The sequence below is a fragment of the Dreissena polymorpha genome, chromosome 10 (assembly GCF_020536995.1).
Source record: "Dreissena polymorpha isolate Duluth1 chromosome 10, UMN_Dpol_1.0, whole genome shotgun sequence".
Lineage (NCBI taxonomy): Eukaryota > Metazoa > Mollusca > Bivalvia > Myida > Dreissenidae > Dreissena > Dreissena polymorpha.
Genome location: NC_068364.1, coordinates 88,061,350 through 88,084,482, shown reverse-complemented (window position 1 = coordinate 88,084,482; position 23,133 = coordinate 88,061,350). Strand labels below are relative to the sequence as shown.

The following is a 23,133-nucleotide window of genomic DNA, read 5'->3' as shown; positions in this document are numbered from 1 at the left end:
TTGTTCAACTTAACCTTTGTAAAAATTAACAACTATGTTTGTTTCATTAAGGCCCTGCTTTTGCTGAATCAAGGATAATAATAATATAACATCCTAACATTTAATCAGTGTTCATAATTATTTTTATAATGCAGAAGCATGTATAATTATACAATTAGAGTAACATGTAAAGTTTACACGAGACCGACTGTATACATAACTGAACGTTCACTGGCCCGACGTAATGTTTTACTAGACCTGAACAGTCAGTCTTGTGAAAGTCTTGGTTATAAAACCAAAACCAAATCCAGTTCTGATATTGTTTTCAATATTAATGATGAAATATGCCATGACTCGTCTACAGTTGCCAATCATTTCAATACGTTTTTCACGACAGTAGCCTCAAGTCTAGTTGACAAACTACCTAGTGCCAAACATATTTTTACTACAGGAAATGATATTTTTAAAAGTTATTATTGTAAAAAGAAATCTGAAAATACGATTTTTATAATAAAGCATGTTTCAGAAGAATTTGTATATAAGAAGTTGTGCAAGTTAAATGCGTCAAAGAGTACAGGGTTAGATGGAATCCCTGCTAGATTTGTGAAAGATGGTGCTGCTGTACTCAAAATCCCAGTCACTTTCATTGTTAACATGTCCATTGACTCAGACGTGGTTCCTGATGATATGAAAGCAGCTCGTGTTACTCCAATATACAAAAAGTCAAGTCCTCTCGAAGTCGGCAACTATAGGCCGGTTAGTATTCTTAGTGTAATCTCAAAGATACTTGAAAGATCTATATACAACCAGCTATCAAAATTCTTTACCGTAAATTCCCTTCTGTATGAATTCCAGTCAGGATTTAGGTCATAATATTCAACAGACACATGTTTATTCATCTTCTTGACTTTATAAAAGGTAATCATGCTAAGGGTCTTTATACTGGGATGGTGCTACTCGATCTACAGAAAGCATTTGATACGGTAGACCATTCAATACTGTATAATAAACTACATGCGTTAGGAGTGGAATCTATTGATTGGTTTAAGTCCTATCTGACTGACCGTACACAACTAGTACACACTAACAAGGTGTCTTCAAACAGCCTTGAAGTTACATGCGGAGTTCCTCAAGGAAGCATTCTTGGCCCCTTGCTCTTCCTCTGCTACGTGAAGGACATGCCCACATGTATAGACACTGACTGCAAACTCATCTTGTACGCAGACGACAGCGTTATCTTGTTTGCACATAAAGATTCTGCGACCATCTCAAATAAACTTTCTCGGGTTATGGACAATTGCTCCACTTGGTTAATCGATAATAAGTTATCCCTACATTTAGGCAAGACCGAATGTATGCTTTTTGGGTCTGCAAGGAAATTAAAGAAAATTCGAAATTTTCATGTAAGCTGTAATGGTAACACGATACCATCTCAGGACCAAGTAAAATACCTTGGCCTAACTATTGATTGCACTTTAAATTGTGAAGCAATTATAGACAATATAGTCAAAAGGGTCAATTCTAGAGTGAATTTTTTATATAGACACTGTAAAAACCTCAGTCTTCAGACCAAACAAACACTTACAAATGCATTGGTACAATGTCACTTCGATTACACTTGTTCATCTTGGTATGCTGGACTAACAAAGAAATTACAGGGTAAATTACAAGTGGCGCAAAATAAGGTCATTAGATTTTTATTAGACCTTCCGTCAAGAACTAGCATTACTTGTAACGAGCTTGAGTCCGTTCAGATGCTCAAGGTCAATGATAGAGCTCGCCAGCTCAGGTTAAATCATGTTTTTAATATCTACAATGGTAAGGCCCCCAAATATCTTGAAAATGAATTTGTAAGAGTATCATCTTTTCACTCCAGAACAAGATTTAGTACATATCACTTTAAAGTCCCACTATCGTCTGGCTCTGAATCTGGAACTTTTTGTTCCACGGCCATACATGACTTGAATGCCTTGCCAAATAACATAAAAGCGATCAAATCTAAGCAGGGGTTCAAACTTGATGTTAAACGGTACTTAAACAAGTCTGCACGTGATAGAGAAAACTCTGATTCTACTTATTATTGAATGTTGTATATTATGTTTTTATTGCTATTATTAGTTCGTTTTTCTGTGATAAATATTCAGGTGCAGAATTACTATATCGTCTAGTTCTTATATTATATTAATTTTTAAACAATGATCTATTTTTAATAAACAGTGTTATGTGCTTAAATATAATTGACAGCAAGGTATAATTAGGGTGTGCGTGTGAGACTGTCCGTTCCGCACCTTTATCTGCCTTGCGTTTCCAAATTTTTATTTTTTTGAGATGGTGTCTTAAAAACTTGTTCACACAAGTTTTGTGGTTTTTCACTTCTGTATATTGTAACATTGTACTTCTTGTTTGCTTAAGATAAGGGACCCCAATGGAAATAAGTACTTTTACATTATTGGGTTATCCCAGGTCTGCAAAATCAATATATATGTGTACACTGTTATTTCTTTACCATATTTGTTTTAGTATAGGTTCTTATCTGTATTATTGATATTTTGTACCTTGATCTTGTACCTGAATAAATTTGAATTGAATAGTAGGCATGGCGTCTGTTTCAGTGCGATATGTTCAATAAAACATATGAGCCGCGCTATGTGAAAAGGGGGTTTAATGCATGTGCGTAAAGTGTCGTCCAAGATTTGCATGTGCAGTCCGCACTGGCTAATCAGGAACGACACTTTCCACCTAAACTTGATATTTGCTAAGAAGAGAATTTATTGAAACGAATAATATCATAAATGCGCAAAGTGTCGTCCCTTATTAGCCTGTGTGGACTGCACAGGCTAATCTCGGACGGCATTTCACGCACATGCATTAAACTCCTTTTTACAGAGCAAGGCCCATTTCTATTGTATGTAAACCGCTATGTAGCTAAGCTTACTCAAACAGGAAGATCAATTCATTAGTCTTCTACATATGTCAGTGTCAAATAAACATTATTATATATATTTAACTCAATTTTAAATAAAAATGGCATACGAAAAGGATAGAACTCGAATAACTCTAGTATATTACTAGAATATTCTAAAGGTAATTGTTTTGTTACCATTATCAATTAGAATATTCAAATTGACTTAAAAGAGACAGCAAACATATGTTTAATGCTAAATGACTAAATAAATCTACTAATTATTTTTTGTAATTTAAGCATAAGCATTACGTAATAATGTTACTTAACTAAGTCTGTGTAATTGAACAATTTTTAAATTTTTAATTGTATCCAGCATTGAAAATATATTCGATCATTTAAACAATGAGAACTTTTTTTGTAAATGAAATTCACCACCGAAATTATATATTCATTATGCAAATGACTTATTATTTCGATTATTTGAATGATTTTGACATGTTTTTTTCTTTTTTGTTTTACCCGCTATATGTATACATCATTTTGTGTTTTACTTCTCAAATACATGAACCATGATTTTGCTATCTCAAACAAAGGCTATAACAATGTATAGGCTATAAATTTGCAATATGCTATTTAATGCCGAATAAATGTTATGTTATGTTATGTTATGTTATTTTGAACATAGAATTGACAAAAAAAGCCTTTTCACAGATATTGGCATGTTTTGAAGTTTGTCATTAAATGCTTTATAATGATAAATGTAAACATTGGATCGAAAAAGCTCCAGTAAAAAATCAAGAATAAAATTAAAAAATTTGAAAAAAGTAGCCCTCATCAGGGCTCGAACCAGTGACCCCCGGAGTCCTGGAGTAAAAACCAATTACACCGATCGGCCACCCTGCCAAGTATATATGAGTGACGTATTTTTTACTTTATATAAGCAATCTTCGTAGTTTCACAACAACAACGGAACTATCCAAGTTATTCAATCGTTTCGCGTTGCAACACTTTTTAATTTTCAGGTTGTTAAATCGTCAAAAGATGCATATGATGGCTATATTAGACCATGGTAAATGTTCAGTATTACTGTTTCCTGACAAATATCATAACTAAAACGAAAATGTGCGAATCTGTAAAAACTTTTTTCAATTTTGTCAATTTACCAAAATGTGAAAAGATCCCTTTAAGCAACAAAACCACATCAATGGCAATTGTATCTGTCTTCAAATATATAACGAACCTTGCATATACTAGTACTAGTATGTCCACTTCAATCATTTTGAATGTGAAACATAGACAAATAAAACGACCTTATTATACCCCCACACACGAAGTTTAGGGGGGGGGGTATATAGGAGTGAACTTGTCTGTCTTTCGGTCTGTTTGTCTGTCGGTCTGTCCTAAAGCGTTTAAAATGGCTGTAAAACAAAAACTAACATACTTGTTAATAAATAAATTGTATTCACTAAAATATAACTAAACAACAGCAGATTCTGCAAATATCCTGACACTTATTCCACTGATCGGGCGTGTATGTTGGCCGGAGTGTTGGTGTGTACGTTGACCGGCGTGTTGGTGTGTACGTTGGCTGGCGTGTTGGTGTGTACGTTGGCCGGGGTGTTGGTGTGTACGTTGGCCGGCGTGTTGGTGTGTACGTTGGCCGGAGTGTTGGTGTGTACGTTGGCCGGCGTGTTGGTGTGTACGTTGGCTGGCGTGTTGGTGTGTACGTTGGCCGGGGTGTTGGTGTGTACGTTGGCCGGCGTGTTGGTGTGTACGTTGGCCGGGAGTGTTGGTGTGTACGTTGGCCGGAGTGTTGGTATGTACGTTGGCCGGAGTGTTGGTGTGTACGTTGGCCGGCGTGTTGGTGTGTACGTTGGCCGGAGTGTTGGTGTGTACGTTGACCAGCGTGTTGGTGTGTACGTTGGCCGGCGTGTTGGTGTGTACGTTGGCCGGGAGTGTTGGTGTGTACGTTGGCCGGAGTGTTGGTATGTACGTTGGCCGGAGTGTTGGTGTGTACGTTGGCCGGCGTGTTGGTGTGTACGTTGGCCGGAGTGTTGGTGTGTACGTTGACCGGCGTGTTGGTGTGTACGTTGGCCGGGGTGTTGGTATGTACGTTGGCCGGGAGTGTTGGTGTGTTCGTTGTTTAGTATATTGTAACCTAAACACAATGATAACGAGCAGGTGATTTAGGTATTTTTTCTTGAATGCTCTAACCTTTATTAAATACATTCGAGCGACGCGGAAAGTCAATAGCTGGGAGTTGTATTATTGCAACAAGTGATTTAGGTACAAAGTTCTCAAATACGCCCCGTTTTATTGAGCAGAACGTATCCAGGCAAGGATTTTTTAAGTTTGATGTAAATTTACAGGTAAGAACGGGTTAATTATTTTGTTCTACAAGTTTCCATAGTGCATTTTCGTGTTTACTTATATTTAGAAAATGAGCACTGGCTGATTACAGGCGGTAATTTACTTACTTTGATTTGAACATTACGTTTACACTTTTAGAAGTTTACAATGTGTATTCGACGTAGAATTATGTCGAAGATTCGTAGGCTATCATAGGACTTAGAAGGCTATTGTCGTGTTTATATTATGGTTTTTACAGTGCCCCAGGTAATTATTTGTGAAATGGGGTTTTCACCCATTGATTTTAAAAAATAGGGGGATTTCATTCTTGAAATAGAGTGAAATGAGTTATAAAAGTGCATACCTGAAAGTCATTGCTGCTTAACTTCTGTTGAAGCTGCACACGTGTATTGATTCAATAAAACTGTAAACTATCATAATTAACTTAAATAAACTGATGTTTCATAACATCTTTAATCCTTGAAACTGTCCATTATATACACTTTAAATAAAACAAAACTATTGTTAACTGATATCTTTTTAACTGTCAACTGATATTTTGGCGCAACAATCGAGGACGTCTTTCTACCTCTCTTATACATTTTTATTTTTCGCATCGTTATAGAAACTGAAAGTACAGACGCTTTACAAATATATGCACAATGAGCGACGAATTAAGTCAGATTGAAAACGCATGTATGTCGTCGTAAATAATTTGGTCAGTCGCTATATTTAAATATAAAAATATTTTCGCAGATCGTTTGAATAACTTTTACTGTCATCCCGATATGTAATAATTCATCGCAACCCACCAAGTAATAATTTATTACATATATGTTTGTTTGATGAAATGTATAAGAACGAAGGTCTGGTGAATAGTCAATTCCTACTGAAAATTGTTTTTAAACACGAAACAATATTCTAACAAATCTATATCTCGGACTTTATCGGACATCGGACAATTTATAACATTTCGGGGTTTTATTACATAACGGGTTGTTACTGTCAACCCGAAATGTAATAAGGCATCGCAACCCACTTTGCAATACATTATTGCATTCATGATTTTGTTATAGAGTCTACACGAACGAAGGTCGGGTGAATTGTCATTTCCTTATCAAAATTGTATTTAAACTTGAAAATAAATTCAAAACATATCAACATATCGGACTTTATACGACATGGGCAAATGTATAACATTTTGGGGTTTTATTACATAACGGGTTGTTACTGTCAACCCGAAATGTAATAATGCATCGCATCCCACTTTGTAATAAATTAGTACATTCATGATTTGTTGATGGAGTCTATAAGAACAAAGGTCGGGGGAATTGTCAATACCTTCTCTAAAACTTATGTTAACTTGAAAATAACTTCAAAAATGACTGTATCACGGAATTTTTCTCACTTAGTTACATTTATTACAATTCGGGTTTTTATTACAAAACGGATTGTTACTGTCAACCCGAAATGTAATAATGCATAGCAACCCACTTTGTAATAAATTATTACATTCATGATTTGTTGATAGAGCCTATAAGAACAAAGGTCGGGGGAATACCTGCCCTAAATACCTACTCTAAATACCTACTCTAAACAGTGTCAATACCTACTCTAAAACTAATTTAAACTTGAAAATGAATTTAAACAAGACTGTATCTGGGACTTTATCGAACAAAGTACAATTGATTACATTTCGGGTTTTTATTACAAAACGAGTTGTTACTGTCGATCCGAAATGTAATAATGCATCGCAACCCACTTTGTAATAAATTATTACTTTCATGATTTGTTTATGGGGTCTATAAGAACCAATGTCTGGGGCATTGTAAATACCTACTGTAAAACTAATTCAAACTTGAAAATAACTTTATACAAGACTGTATCTGGGACTTTATCGAACATGGTACAATTGATTACATTTCGGGGTTTTATTACAAAACAGGTTGTTACTGTCAACCCGAAATGTAATAATGCATCGCAACCCACTTTGTAATAAATTAGTACATTCATGATTTGTTGATGGAGTCTATAAGAACAAAGGTCGGGGGAACAGTCAATACTTACTCTAAAACTAATTTAAACATGAAAATAACTTCTAAAAAAGTCTGTATCTCTGATTTAATGGACATAATACAATTTATTACATTTCGTTTTTTTTTACAAAACGGGTTGTTACTGTCAAAACGAAATGTAATAATGCATCGCAACCCACTTTGTAATAATTATTACAATTCGGGTTTTTATTACAAAACGGGTTGTAACACTGCTTGCCCTAAGTAAACGAAATTTTCAGATTTTGGTGAACAAGGTTATTAAATAGTTTGACAAAATATCATAATAACCATACACAATGTGATCTTGCATATTGCTTTATTATTCGGTCGACACGTTTGAGCGGGTTTCAAAATACAACGGTATTTCGCATTTCAGGATGTTTCCTCGTTTGCAATTTTGAACGACTGAAACTGTGTATCCTTAAATGTTAATGGTCGAAAGGTATTAGTTATTTAAACGTTTATCTATATGTTAAGGTGATCATGTAAGAAGAGCAACACACCTTAAAATGAAGATCGATAATGCGCTAATGAACACGCCTAGAATCTTAATGCAATTTTGAGAGCGTGGAACTGATTGTATAGCAACGAGTAGAGTGCCTGTAAAATGAAACAAAATTTCAATTAACCGTGACTATGACAATGATGACTATGATAGTGATGGTGATAAGGACAGTAGTTGTGCTGTAAGTATTAGGGGTGATGATGGCAGTGATGGTGATGCTGATAGCATAGGCGATCACAATAACCGCGATGATGATACTATATATTGTGATGTTTAAGTGTTGGTAGTGGCGATGATGGTGATGATGATAGTGTCGGTAAAGGTTATATTGATTGTGATGTCAATACAAGTTATTATGTTCACGAAAAGAATGGTATTGGTATTGATGGAGTTAATGCCGATGATCATGGCAGTGATGGTTATTATGATATTGGTGGGGATTTAGGTTAATGATAGTTTTAGTGATGGTGAAGATGAAAGTGTAGATGAAAGTAATGCTAACAGTGACGTGATAGTAAAGCTGATAGTGGTGTGATAGTTATGTTGACACTGGTGTGATTAAAATGCTTTCAGCGGTGTAATAGTTATACGGATAGTGTTGGGGATAATAATGTTGATAGTGTTTGGTGTAGCAATGCTGATGGTGGTATGATAGTAATGTTGATAGTGGAGTGCTAGTAATGTTGATCGTGGTGTGATAGCAATGTTGGTATTGGTTTGATAGTACTGTCGATACTGGTGTCATAGCAATTTTGATATTGGTGTAAAAGAAATGCTGATAGTGGTGAAATAGTAATGCTGATAGTGGTGGCGATAGTGATGCTTTCAATGGTGTAATAGTTATACGGATAACGGTGGGGATAGAAATGCTGCAAGTGGTGTGATAGTAATGTTGATGGTGGTGTAAAAGTAATGCTGATAGTGGTTTGATAGTGATGCTGATATTAGTGTTGATGGTAATGCTTCCAGTGGTGTAATAGTTAAACGGATAATGGTGGGGATAATTATGCTGATAATGGTTGTGTAAGTAAAGTAGATACAGGTAAGATAAGTTATGGTGATAGTTATGGCGAAAGTAATGCTAATAGTGGTGTTGATAGTAATGTTGATAGTGGTGTGACAGTAATTCTGATAGTGATTTGCAAGTTATGCTGACAGTGGTATGATAGCTATTCTGATATAATTGTTTATAGTAATGCTGATAGCGGTATGATAGTAAGGCTGATATAGTTTGTAATAGTAATGCTGATAGTGGAGTGATAGTAATACTGATATAGTTGGATATAGTAATGCTGATAGTGGAGTTAGAGTAAGGCTGATATAGTTGGTAAAATAATGCTGATAGTGGAATGATAGTAAGGCTGATATAAATGGTAATATTAATGCTGATAGTGGTTTGATATTTATGCTGATATATTTGGTAAAATAATGCTGATAGTGAAGCGATAGTAAGGCTGATATAGTTGATAATAGTAATGCTGATAGTGGTGTGATCGTAATGCTATTTTGTGTTTATGTTGGTTTGTATTGTGCTGTATTGTGCTGTTTTGTACTGTTTGGGCAATCGGTCACTTGCCTTAAATAAAGGACCAACTAATTGTTTTTAATGAAAATTCAATACTGCTCCAGCAGCTGGAGTTTCACTTCTTTGTATTGGTAATAGTAATACTTATAGATGAGTGATAGTGAAGCTGATATACCCGGAAATAGTAATGCTGATATTGGTGTGATAGTAAGGTTGATATACTTGGCTATAGTAATGCTGATATTGGTGTGATAGTAAGGCTGATATACTTGGCTATAGTAATGCTGATATTGGTGTGATAGTAAGGCTGAGTTTCTAATATAGTAATGCTGATAGTGGAGCGAGAGTAATGCTATCAGATAGCGATGTGAAAGTAATCCAGATAGTGGTTGTGATGGTAAAGCTGATAGTCGTTAAAATAGTAATGCTGTGAGTGGTGGTAAAGAGGATGACGATTTAGGCGTGTATTGTATTGCTGATTGTAGTTTTGACGATGATGGTGATGGCACTTTTGCAAATGATGACGATGAAAGACGTCAAAGTATATATTTTTAAGTGCTGGTGACTGACATTATGATATTGTTGGTAAACGTTTCGATGATAGTAGTGATTGCAATTATGGTGGTGTTATAATATTTCTGATGATACTGGTTGTGATAAGGATGATAATACAAATGATAAATTATTGATGAAAATATTTGTGTCTGTTATTATGATAATGGTGATGGTGATGATGGTATGATGATGAAAGTGGTGGGTGTGTTTATGTTATAAATCGTGTTTTCACCGAGTGTTAAAACTATATTCTTATGAATTAGTGTTTTTATTTTAAGAAAAGCGATTATTTTTCAGTCTCAATACCTATTATTCTGTTTTTCACTTGATCGTATTTGGATGTAAGTAAAAAAAACTTGATTTTTTTAACTGTGTAATGTGTGGCTATTACGTCACATACCTATGAAGTACCGCAACGTACTGCGTTAATCTTATTTTGCATATCAACTATGCGTCAATCATCAGGTGGCCGCGTTCAAGTGCTATTTTTTTTCATAAAATGCAAGGGCTGCTTTGGCGATCTCAAAACACGCGTCTGTCATGTTGTCTGCCAATCTCCAAACAGAGTTGCCGTTCCTTTTTTTTATATACAATGTCTGCCATCACAAGAAAATCCTACCAGAGTCTTGCTCTCACAAACAATGTCTGTCATCACAAGAAAATTCTACTAGGTTTTGCAGGAATGTTTGTTGTTGTTGTATTGTATTATAAAAAGTAGTATCATTTTCATTTTATATTTTGAAAAAACTAATAATTAAGGTTCATAATACAATTGTTAACCTAAATTTAAGTAAACAGATTACAAAATGGTAAACTTATTGCACCACGTTTCGAGGCTTTACTCACGGGGTTGATTCAACCTCCTCGCAGAGATTGGACTTGAACCAGCATAGCTTGATCAAATTCCCGCCTTCATAATCAACAACGTGATGAAAGCCTAACAACGTGGTACAATAGTTTTATCGTTTTGTTTTCTCATTTAAGTTATTTATTTTTTCTAATGAACCTAACCTATGCCTTTTTATCAAAATATAAAAGAAAATGATACTGCTTTTCATAATATAAAACGTAAACAATAACAACAACAAGCCCACTTAATTTGATAAAATTTTCTTGTGATGGCAGAGATTGTATGTGAGAGCATGGAACGACAATTTTGCGTGGAGATTGGGGTTGATTATGAAGGCATGGATTTGATCCAGCTATGCTGGTCCCAGTCAAATCTCTGAGCGGAGGTTTACCTAGTGACATGGGTTGGCGCGGTAAATGTCATCGCACCCTACATATCGTGTTTTCACCGAGTATTAAAACTATATTCTTATGAATTAGTGTATTTTCTAAGCACTATTTACTCCTTATAGATATTTAAGCTATATGTAAAATGTTTATTTAATAATCAATATTTGTATTTATGAATGTCATTGAATACAATTCATTTGGTAAACAAGGTGGTCGACTGGTTAAGACGATGCCCTTCTAATGGATTGGAGTTTACCCGCGTGAATTCGAATCTCATCCTCATTGATTTATTTTTTTATTAAAACTACATTTTCATATTTGAACATATGAATGTTAATGTCTGAAATTAAATGGATCCAATTTAATTAATTCTTGTTAATCAGGCTACAATATTCATTATTCGACAGAGGGTCTCTTTTTTGCTTATGACTTATTTTCGCCATAGCTGTCGATCGATATCTTTTGGATGAAATTCATCATAACATTGATAATCGCATAAAACATGTGGGAGCGTAATGACCGAGACTCAATTTGTGAAAAGTTTAAGTAAATAAGTACTTATTGTACTCCGGATATTATTCCGCAATTTTGCTTTGCCTAAATAGCTACTTTATTGTGAGCAGTTGTCTAACCATACGTTTTGCAACCACTTCTCTTCATATAGAATTTTGCTTATATGCATTATTTATACCTCCAAGTTATAAACATTTATTGCATTATTATACTATTAAAAATGTGACACGTAAACAAGAGAAATACGTAAAAAAAGAACTGCATTTACAATCTCTATAATATGAATAAATGAACAAATACATTTTTTTTCAATTAGCACTGTAAACTTCAAATGTTCGAAAATTATATTGTTTTTTTAAAGAAATAATGACGTTTTGTACAAAATAAATGTTCTATAGGTGTAGTGTGTATTGATATGCAGAATTTAACTGCAAATAAGTAAATTATTTACAAGCGATTGATTCGGTAAGTTTATGCGTTTGTATAATAAAAATGCTATGCTCTATATCTAAATCCGATTTATGAATATGAAGGAGATAAATTTCATAAAATCAATGCATAATATATACTAGTGCAATCAATGAAATTATTGCAATAAGTTTATAACGACTAAGTATATTACGAATCCGACAGATTGACCCGAATTTGTTGCTAAAGTATCGTGTCTCTGTGTCGTGTGAACAATTGTGCATTGAATAGTTAGCATCGCCTAAAAGGAAAAGGAAACGTTTATTTGATCATCAATTGCGAAGTGCAATCAAAAAGTAAAAACAAGTAAAAAAATGTTTTCTCTTATGGTACCTTTTAGTCGGAACCTTTAATAATGTGTGTTATTTATCAATCCAAAAAGTATTTCCGAAAGATTGTTTATAGTCGCTTATAAAATGCGAAGTATAATGTTTGCAGATAGAGAATGATTTAATTTATTATGAATTAACTTGAGATTCTCTTCTTGAGCAAGGCGCACATTTCTCCATGTAATCCAGAATAATTTTAGTACTTGTGGCCGGGAGTGCATTGAACGATTGCGTTTTACAACCACTTGTTAAAAAAAAACAATGTCGTCGATTACATGTTAATGTCGTTTTGAATAAATGCATTCGTTTAATATGCAGTTAATGTTTTCTGTTCAAATACGTTTAGTTTCAGTAAAATAATTTAATATATCATTGTAAAGTAAAGATGTCCCGTCTCGAGTCGTCTCTGTTTGTTTGATAACTACTCACTTCTGGCGATTTATTATTTAATTAACTACTTCAGTGAATCAGTAACTGCTTTTGAAAAACAGTTGGTGTGCGTTAAAACAACATACAACACAAGGCAAGTAAATCATTTGAGTAAATGAAAATAGGGCGCGTATTTCACAAACTTAACATATGGAGAGCGATATCATTTTACGAAAGCCATGCACATTAACCTCAATGCCATCAGAATATCTAAATGCACATGAACAAGTAAAGACTGTTAGTATATGAAAAGGAATAATCGTGATCATTGTGATCCTTAGATTATATTGAATAGTTTATTTTGATTGCTATACTGTGATGTTAACATCTGTTTAAACTACAAACGTCTTCCTGTTACACTTTGGAGGTTAAGAAAAAGTTAGTTTGTTTATGTTTAAACAGAAACGCATATAAATTGATTATGCAGTGCAAAATGTATTCAGTTTAAAAAGTGTCACAAATAACGCCCTTAACAAGGTCTGGATTATAGTGATCTGCAACCGGATACAACATGAAACATATCCATTCTATGATAGCAGATTTTTAACACATACACTATAAATCTGATTTAATTACAATTATACATGCACAATTTACGGTTAGATTGGCAGGTAAGCTACGAACGCACTATGTGTTAGTATACGTTCTTCATCAATATATGTCATTTTGCAATTTTAGCAACAGTCATTAAGTGAAATGCCCCACATCAAACTCCATTGATTATTATGGAACTGCTCTTCTGTTTGTTTTTATAATGACAAAGACATTAACCTGACTGCCACCAAAATCCATCATAAGATAGGCCTGCAAGTACGGTACCTACTAACACAGTTACCGTTCGACACCTACTTCCGATAATAATAAGTAATAGAGAAGAACCGTAGTTATATTTTAGTTCACGTGACATTTAATATAATCTGACCACCTACATATTCAAAAAGCTAGATCTCCTTGAAAGCTTCCTACACACAACCTTTGTATGCAATACCTCCATACAAAAGTTGGTTATTTAGCGGAAACTTTTTCTATTTTTAGTTACAGTGATCTTGACCTTAACACATTAAGCCCCAATTACCATCTCAAGCTCCACGCATGCTAGATATATAATAATGTTTCAGCAAAATATTGTATTGAAAACTTAACGTATAAGCAGAAAAACAACAAAACCAAGAAGCTGACAACATTTATTGGCAAACACAAATAAGGTAAGGACCATTCTTAATAAGTAGTTCATGCAATCTGGCTGATTATTACACTTGGTTGAGATTGTATGCCCACGATTATGTCACCAAGTTGTGTGATGATCCGATGTAAAACTATCGGAGTTGGGGACAGGACAATCTAAATTTGGCCATCGATTTTGCAAACGTGCCTAATGCGTTCTGGCTTGTTATCGACTTAATGAATGTAATATATAAACCTTCTGAAGACGGACAATGCCATTTCATATGATATCCATAACGTGTACATTCAGTCCAAAATATACTTTGATTTAATATTGGATTTCCCTTATCGACGCTGTGATCAATCTTATAAATTATAACAACGATTTAAATATTAAATAGAAATGATTCGTTAAACATGTGCTTAAGATGGGAATCAACGTACATATAATTCAGTGCGCTGGTACAAAAACGGTAAATGAGTTGTCTCCGATTTAATAGTATAGTATGTATACTGATTTTAAGACAGGTCATGGAGGTCGTGTGTGCAAAGCAATGCTAAAAAGACAAATATGGATTAAGTATAATACGATTTTGATCTATAAGTGAAACACGTTTGGAACACTTTGTCAGATTTGTTTTTGCACTAAAAAGTCATAACATAACTAGTCACTAAATAAAGGCATACAACGTTTTCGTCAATTCATATGAATGTTGCATGCAATTATCTCCCTTGATACGTTTCATTTTTCTGAGTAAATTTTTGCATAAAGTTTAATCGTAAGGATACATTAATTTACATAATACTAACTTAAGATCTATAATCATAATGTGCATTCCAAACGTAATGCAAAGGTGAAATATTAAAAACTGTAGTAACGTAAATAAGATTTTAATACATGTTTTAACAAACAAATTCATATTCAACTTCATTTTTGCATACATCACCAACATAGTTAAATACTTTACCCTGTTCGCCAGTTTTAATTGACTTTTTTCCTTTGTGGAATGACTTCCACAAAGTTTGTGGTTAGGGAGTAGGGTCTAAATGCATACTTTAAGTCAGTGTAATCACTACTAAGACACCATCAGGAGCAGCGAATGGATTACAATGTATATGTTCTCTAAATACAATTACGTAGCTAATTATGAAAAACATAAGCCAGACACAATAAATTGTCAACTTTTCACTTAAAGCATGATACACTCGAAGATGCAAAAAATACGATTTTTGTGTCGAAATAGATTTCAGTGCTATGACAGTCATATATGTTTTTAGACAATTCTTTTATAAAAACAATAATGTCCTGTACATAACAGCTTATCTACAACTCAATATGAGTATAAATCAGACTTAATGAACACTGCTTTCAATTCAAATTAGTCTATTAAATTAGCGTTTACTGAGCAACTCAATAACACGCGATTTTCATCTATAACTGTGTTCTATAGTAATACTATTTTCTGTTGTGTCAAGCTGTAAGTTTTAAATGCGCTTACTGAAACTATAGCACCTGTCTTTGCTTTTCGCAATATTCAATACACTTTATTTATTAAAACATTACTTCATTTATTTATTAAACCTTATTCAATCAATTTATTTATTCCCGATAATAGTAGTATTTGCCTCAATTGTCATCCAAAATCACTAGTTTTATTTGTATAGTTCGTAAGATGCCTGATATTCCTGTGTTTGTCCGTTTTGAGACATAACTAAAAAATAACGGCTGGCTGGCTGGCTTGCTAGATTGCTGGACGGACCGATGGACGGTTTGATGGATGGATCGATGGATGGTTCGATGTATTTTTTCGTGCAAAAATGGATGGATTATTGGATGGAATCATGGATTTATGTAATGATTTGTGCATGCATTAATGGATTCTTATACTGATTGACGGACGAAGGGATGTGAGGACGACATACGTATTCATGGATAGATGCATGAATGGATTAATGGTCGGATTGACGGATGTACGAACGGATTGATGAATGGATATGTATACGATTTGAGGACAATTTTAATGGATTTTGTGCAAATGTTTAAAATGATTTCGGCTGATCTAACATATCTGAAAAGATATTAATTGCTCAGCATCAAAGAAATACGCCCCTTTACCATTTGCGTTGTAGTTATAGCAATTAGAATTGAACATAAGTTAATCTGAAATAAGAGTTTTATTAGATTCCCTACGACGGTTTGCAAATGACTGTAAGTGTTAAATCGTACAGAAGAACTATGCTAATTAGTATAATGATAAATAAAATAAATATCTAGAGAAATAAATTAACGAATATATTCTGTTCTGGTTTTCGCAGTATAACTTTCGAGATGAAATTGTACACGACAGTTTTTGTTGTCTTAATGATTCATGCACATTGTGCGCTTTCAGTAAAGTATGTATTCTTATACTTTTTAATAGTGTCACAATGACAGTATTCGCGTTAGCAAGGGACAGGGTTATAACACAAAACAAAATTAATCGTTATGAGTGAAACTATTGACATCCGCAATATTATGTTATTACATTGTGTTATTTATGAACGTTTATGTATATACAATTTTTAAATTGGTTTATTACATATTACATTTCTTGTTAAAACGGGCCTCCTTGTTTTAATTAATATGAATTCTACAGTTTTGAGTGACACTTCGACAAACTAACCCCTCCCCCATAGCATATGTTCATAAATCGTTTGCTAACAATCGGTGACTAACAATAAACAATACCATCCACGGAAATGATTTACTTTTTTCCTCACACTGCCCGTTAGATAACGAGTGCCAACCATTGCACGTGTTTTTGCTTTGTTTGGCTCACTAATATTACCATTATTTAAGCGGAACTAACATTTTTAAAGATAGAAGAGACCGTTATAAGGGTTGATAAACAGGAAAAATCAAATAGACCACGTACGGTCATGTGATGTATGCATTTGTTCATCGCAACGTTATAAGAACAAAGGTACTATAAAAATAAAGCTTAATTTCATTTTTTTTAAGCGTTGTTCTTTGTTTTCACTCAATGAAATTGCGTTGATATATCATGCAGCAAGAGGCTAGAATTTTACTGAAAAAATATCAGCACGCTTATAATTACATCTAATATGTGTCTATTTATAAGCAGAATAGCAGGTTAGCCTTCCACATGAATGCCGACCCTTTAACAAGTTGGCCATATCAATCGTTATTCCCAAGCCCTTTGTCCCATTTGAATATGATCTCGTAAAGAGAGGCACACTCAACGTTTTTTATGTTGGCTATTAGAGATTTTATAGAGTTACGCGCAGTATACTTGGTATTGACTTCATACTATTTTAAAGAAGAACGTTAGGTGTAAACAACACACTTATGTCACTTAACATGTACACAGTTCACCATTTTTAGTCTGGTGAAACTCCTCATTCTCCGCATTATGATAGTTATTTCAACTCGCCTTTCGGGCTCGTATAAATGCAAACGCTTTCTTTACAACGTACCTTACATTTATTCATAATATATCAGAATGTAAGACAAAATTTCTTCATTAGCTTAGAGATATGCCTATATCATTTGAAAACACAAAGGTGATCAACATTTCTGTTTAACAAGTTTGCAAAAACTCTATGTAAAATACAAATGCTTGTTTGCAAATATTTTTAATTTAAGAAAAATATTGTTTGATGTAAATAAAATCATAAATAACACGTGTTTTGTACTGTATGTGACATGGGAACATCCACACTTTTTTATGTCACTAGCAAAGCCCGCAACCAAATGTCCGTGTTCTACACCAACGTTGTGTTGCGATATTAACATACTTAAAACAAAAGGTAGTGTAAAAAAGTATAATTATCCTTTTCCTAACCAGCAGTTAGTTAAACAGACACGCTCATTAGACTTACACCATCGTCGTAAATATATGTATCATCATACACATCAGCTGTTGTGTGTGCTTTATGGTCGTAGTCTTTATAATAATACTTGAGAGAGTGTTGGTGGTAGTGGGTGTGGTTTTGATGATACGCATCATAAAGATGATGAATATAATGACGATGGTGAAGATAATAAAGAATATGAATATGAAAATGTATGAGAAGGAGAGGAGGAAAAAGATGATGATGATAATAACGATAGAGATGATGATAATGATGACGATGATGATAAAGTGAAGGAGGAGGAGGAGAAGGATTATAAGGAGGAGGACAAAGACGACGACGACGACGACGATGATGATGATGATGATGATTATGATGATGATGATGATGATAATGATGATGATGATGCTGCTGCTGCTGATGATGATGATGATGCTGATGACGATAATAATAATGATGATGATTATGATGATAATGATGTTGTTGATGATGATGATAATGATGATGATGATGATGATGATGATGATGATGATGATGATGATGATGATGATGATGATGATGATGATGACGATGATGATGATGATGACGATGACGATGACGATGATAATGATGATGAGGAGGAGGAGAGGAAATATAATGAGGATTATGAGGATGAGGATGATGATGATGATTATGGTGATGATGATGATGATGATTATTATTATGGTAATGATGATGGGGAGGAGGAGGCGGAGGAAGAGGAGGAGGAGCAGGAGGAAAAGGAGGGGGAAGAGGAGGAGGAGGATGAGGATGAGGGATGAGGATTAGGATTAGGATAATGATGATGATGATGATGATGATGATGATGATGATGATGATGATGATGATGATGATGACGATGATGATTGATGATGATGATGATGATGATGTGATGATGATGATGATGATGATGATGATGATGATGATGATGATGATGCTGTTTGATGATGATGATGATGCTGCTGATGATGATGATGATGATGATGATGATGATGATGATGATGTGCTGGTGCTGTGATGATGATGCTGATGATGATGATGATGATGATGATGATGCTGCTGATGCTGCTGCTGATGATGATGCTGCTGCTGCTGCTGCTGATGCTGATGCTGCTGATGATGCTGCTGCTGATGCTGCTGATGCTGCTGCTGCTGCTGTTGATATGCTGATGCTGCTGCTGATGCTGATGCTGCTGCTGCTGCTGCTGCTGATGCTGATGCTGATGCTGCTGCTGGTGCTGGTGCTGCTGATGCTGATGCTGCTGCTGCTGCTGATGATGCTGATGCTGATGCTGCTGATGCTGCTGATGCTGCTGATGCTGCTGATGCTGATGCTGATGATGCTGATGCTGAGGAGGAGGCGGAGGAAGGAGGGCGGAGGCGGAGGAGGAGGCGGAGGAGGAGGAGGCGGAGGAGGAGGAGGAGGAGAGGAGGAGGAGGAGGAAGATGATGACGATGATGATGATGATGATGATGAGGATGATGATGATGATGATGATGATAATGATGATGAGGCTGATGAGGATGAGATGATGAGATGATGAGGATAATGATTATGAGGATGATGATGATGAGGACGATACTTAGTTACATGTATATACCTTATATCGCACGAATATGCAAATAAATTTAGATTAAGTAATAACTTTCAATTTAGTGATGAGTACATTTTATGTGTTTATCAGTTCAGGATTTTAACGTGCTTACCATTTGCAAACAATTTAAGTTAGTGATAAAGAGCAACCTTTAAGGTTCATGGGGGGGATAAAATTCATTAAAAATTCGCTTTGGTTTTTCTTCATTCAATGTGGTACAATATGGTCAAACTATATATCATTTTAAAGCTAAAGACGGATAGAATAACATAAACACATTTTTGACATTCAATATTTGTGTGCTTTATTCATATTTTGGTTTAAAACCAATACATTTTTACACTAATTTACAAAATCTCAATCTAAAGTTAGGAAGGATATGCACTACCTTAAGTTGAATAAATACAAAGCTATATACATATACAAGGTCAAGTTAGCAACATTTCACAGAAAATTATTGTCATAAAACAACAAATGAGTTTTTATTCAACTGCCTATTTTGGATAAATTTCCTAAACAAAGTTCTAAAAATAACTAAAACGTAACTACTTTTTAAAAATCCAGGTATGGTGGATAGTAAGAGTCACAATTCTTCTTCAAAGGCTTAAAAATTTTGTTATTTACCTCTCAACCAAATTGCAAATTTAAACCATCTAAAATTGAAATAGATTGCACACGACATATAAAATTGTAAAGAATTATAAAGAAATTGGCAAACCGATTGATTTTATATTTCGATTACTTCTACCCATTTTGAAAGCGTGGCCCTCGCTGTGCTCCGTAGAAAAACGTGCAAAACAAATCGGTCGAAACCACGTGCAGTAGTGAGAAAACCGGGTATGTGTATTCACATACCTGAGAAAACACAAACATATTTTGACAGTTGGTTCGCAACTAGTAAAACAACTATAAACATTAATCAGCAAGAGATCGCACTCAATAACAGAAATGACCACGTAGAGATATCATCACTTACCCTATTTCAAATATTTTCCAGCTGAAAATTGTCCCCCACACGTCTTTTTTAGTTTATTTGTATTGTTTTTTCTGGAGCCGAAGTGCATCTCACAGAATATCCATCTAACTTCCGTTGTTTTCACTTTCGTTATTAAAAACTTTGTTTAAAAGAATTATTTCTCCTTTTAGATTGTTAAAGCGATGTGTTATTATATATTATCAATAGAATAGTATACCGTGATGAATTTAACGGAGTTACGTATCGATCTTTCTGTCAGTCTGTAAGCGTACTATTTTATGCGCAATAATATAAGTATGGTGATTCGACAACAATTGTAAACATTGGTGAAATGCTTCTTAAATAGTTATTCTTTTGAGTGTTTATGAGGTCTGATCGTGCAGTTTGCAAACATCAACGGAAAGATTACAATCCAATGCATTTGTCATCGTCAACCGTTTGGAATGTCAATTAGGCGATGAGTTAGTTTTTAGCATGTTTCTTTCTATGTTATGAATTTACAAATGGCTGCCCCCATGGTGATGAAATGACATGTGTTCGAGTTTTGATATTTCTAGATATGTAAACTTGTTTTACTATTTAAGCGTAACTTGCCCTCGTCAATGTCGATATTATTCACTAGTTATATAATTTTCCGCCGAAATACGTGGAATAAACATGATTCAGATTTTTGAAAATAATGTATATTTTAGTGTTAAAATCGCTTTGTATTTTGATTGATTCTGTGGATGGTATGATACGTTGATGTACAAAATTGGTAGCAGTTTGAAGGAAAAACATCCTTCAAAGCATATATGTATACATTTTCAATGTGGCACTCTTCCTTTAGTCAAATTTGAGTTCAATGCTTGGGGTCCCACATTTTTCAAAATGAAGCCTCTACATGAACCTTAACACCGAATTTTTATCGTATTCGTTATATGTATCCTATCGCTTTATAATTTTTATAAATAGCCATTCTTATCTTCAATGGTCTCAATCAAAGCGTTATATTATATTAAAATTTCGGTATAATGCGTCCTGCTTTGAATCATTCAATTCTTTGTAAAAGAAAAAAAAATCATTATCATTTGTGATTAGAACGCTTATAACCCAAGTTTTTCTTTCAGCAGTCAATATAGCATTGAATTCATACGAGATAGATGAAAATTAATTTTGATATTCCTTGATACAAAATACATTCACGTCCAAATAAACTTATACATTTGGTCATTGGTCTTAAATATTTAAAACAATTAAAACACTCAAAATTCAAATGCTATGTACAACAAAAACAGCAACAACAATGAAAACATATATCGATCAAAAACACTCACTAAAGCTTACACAAGATATCGCTCAAGGTTTGAACAAATATTTTTACTTTTTAAACCGTGATTTTAAAATATTAACTGTATCACAAAACACATGTATTAAGCACAGTAAAGCATAAAAAATATCATAAAAATAACGAAAACTCTTACCTCCATACTGTCGATTCTGTGCTCAATACACTGGGCATTTTGAATTTTTATTAAATAATTAATACAAAATGCCCAATGTGCTAGAGATTCATCAGTTATCACTTTCCGCGCCTGAAATCCTTCACTCCATTGTCCTTTCACTCCGAAATCAAACCGTATACACTTCATGAACACTAATTTTATTTGGACACCACATATTCCTTCATCGTAAGCTTAGATCTTGAAAAAAAAGTTTTCAACAGTCTATTTCAGTCCTTATCCACCCGTAAAAAAATAAAATAATTCTATATTGCTTGTTATGATATTCCAAGGTTTGTAATTAATACTTTCCAATTAAAGCCAATAAAATATGTTATTACCTTTTCTATTTCGAAAGAGGTTTGTTTAATATATTTAATGTTCCGTTTTCACATTTTGTATATATTGTTATTACTTGTATTACCTTTCAATATCATTGAACAATTTCTCGTTCATTTCTTTAATTACTTTTTACACATGTTTTCCCATATCCGTCTTACTTCAAATCCTTTCTGATCCTAGTGAAACATGTCCCTCTTATTTCGTTAAATACCCACCATTCGCATTTAACATGTATTTATCTGTTTACATACTTATTTTAATACTTAGAAAGTAATAACATTTAAAAAAAAGATAGCTGACTCTGATAATGTGAATGGTGAGGGTGAAGATTATGAATCATGCTGGTTTCCAATCGCAAATTGATTGGAATGGTTGATTCCTATTATCTGGTACTTCAATTACAGTAATAGTCGTTTGAATCGTGCGTGTTTGTATCTTAAATATGCTTGTTTATATTTATATTTGTGTAGTGAATGTTTTTTTTCTCTGTTTTTTCTTTGTATGAACCTTCAAAGAAATGTGAACGAAAGACCTAAACGAACTTTTCTATCAAGATTTTGCTAAGTGATAATGTGGAAAACAGTATGGTTCGCATAAATTATGAATAACGTTTTGAATTTATTAAATCTCTGATGAATGTTCTTCTGATAAACAATAAATAAAGTGCACACACATACTGCATTAAAACAGTATTGAAGCAGTACATAAACACGCAAGAAGAAAATATTTTTTGTTTAATTTTTAAAACCCTTTTTTATTGAAATATTTGATTGAAGTTTTGAAATACAAAACAACAGCAGCTGATCACTTATTACGTTAATCATTGTTGCTGTTTGTAATTTTAAGCTG

The 23,133-nt window shown here is 33.9% G+C and overlaps 1 protein-coding gene across 1 annotated transcript; it reads left to right on the top strand.

Annotated features, from left to right (window-relative positions):
* The first annotated feature begins 633 nt into the window (after nt 1-633).
* Nucleotides 634-18,672, top strand: LOC127849313 (histone-lysine N-methyltransferase EHMT2-like). Its single transcript, XM_052382032.1, has 3 exons — nt 634-735; nt 1,029-1,265; nt 18,595-18,672. The coding sequence occupies exons 1-3, from the start codon at nt 634-636 to the stop codon at nt 18,670-18,672; spliced, it is 417 nt and encodes a 138-aa protein (XP_052237992.1).
* Nucleotides 18,673-23,133: the final 4,461 nt, after the last annotated feature.

Bases quoted from the DNA above. Each gene is read 5' to 3' on its own strand.
- LOC127849313 (XM_052382032.1), top strand. From the start codon at position 634: ATGTCCATTGACTCAGACGTGGTTCCTGATGATATGAAAGCAGCTCGT. The intron at 736-1,028 runs GTTAGTATTCTT...GATTGGTTTAAG, and splicing joins AAGTCGGCAACTATAGGCCG to TCCTATCTGACTGACCGTAC. The intron at 1,266-18,594 runs GTTATGGACAAT...GATGATGGGGAG, and splicing joins TCTCAAATAAACTTTCTCGG to GAGGAGGCGGAGGAAGAGGA.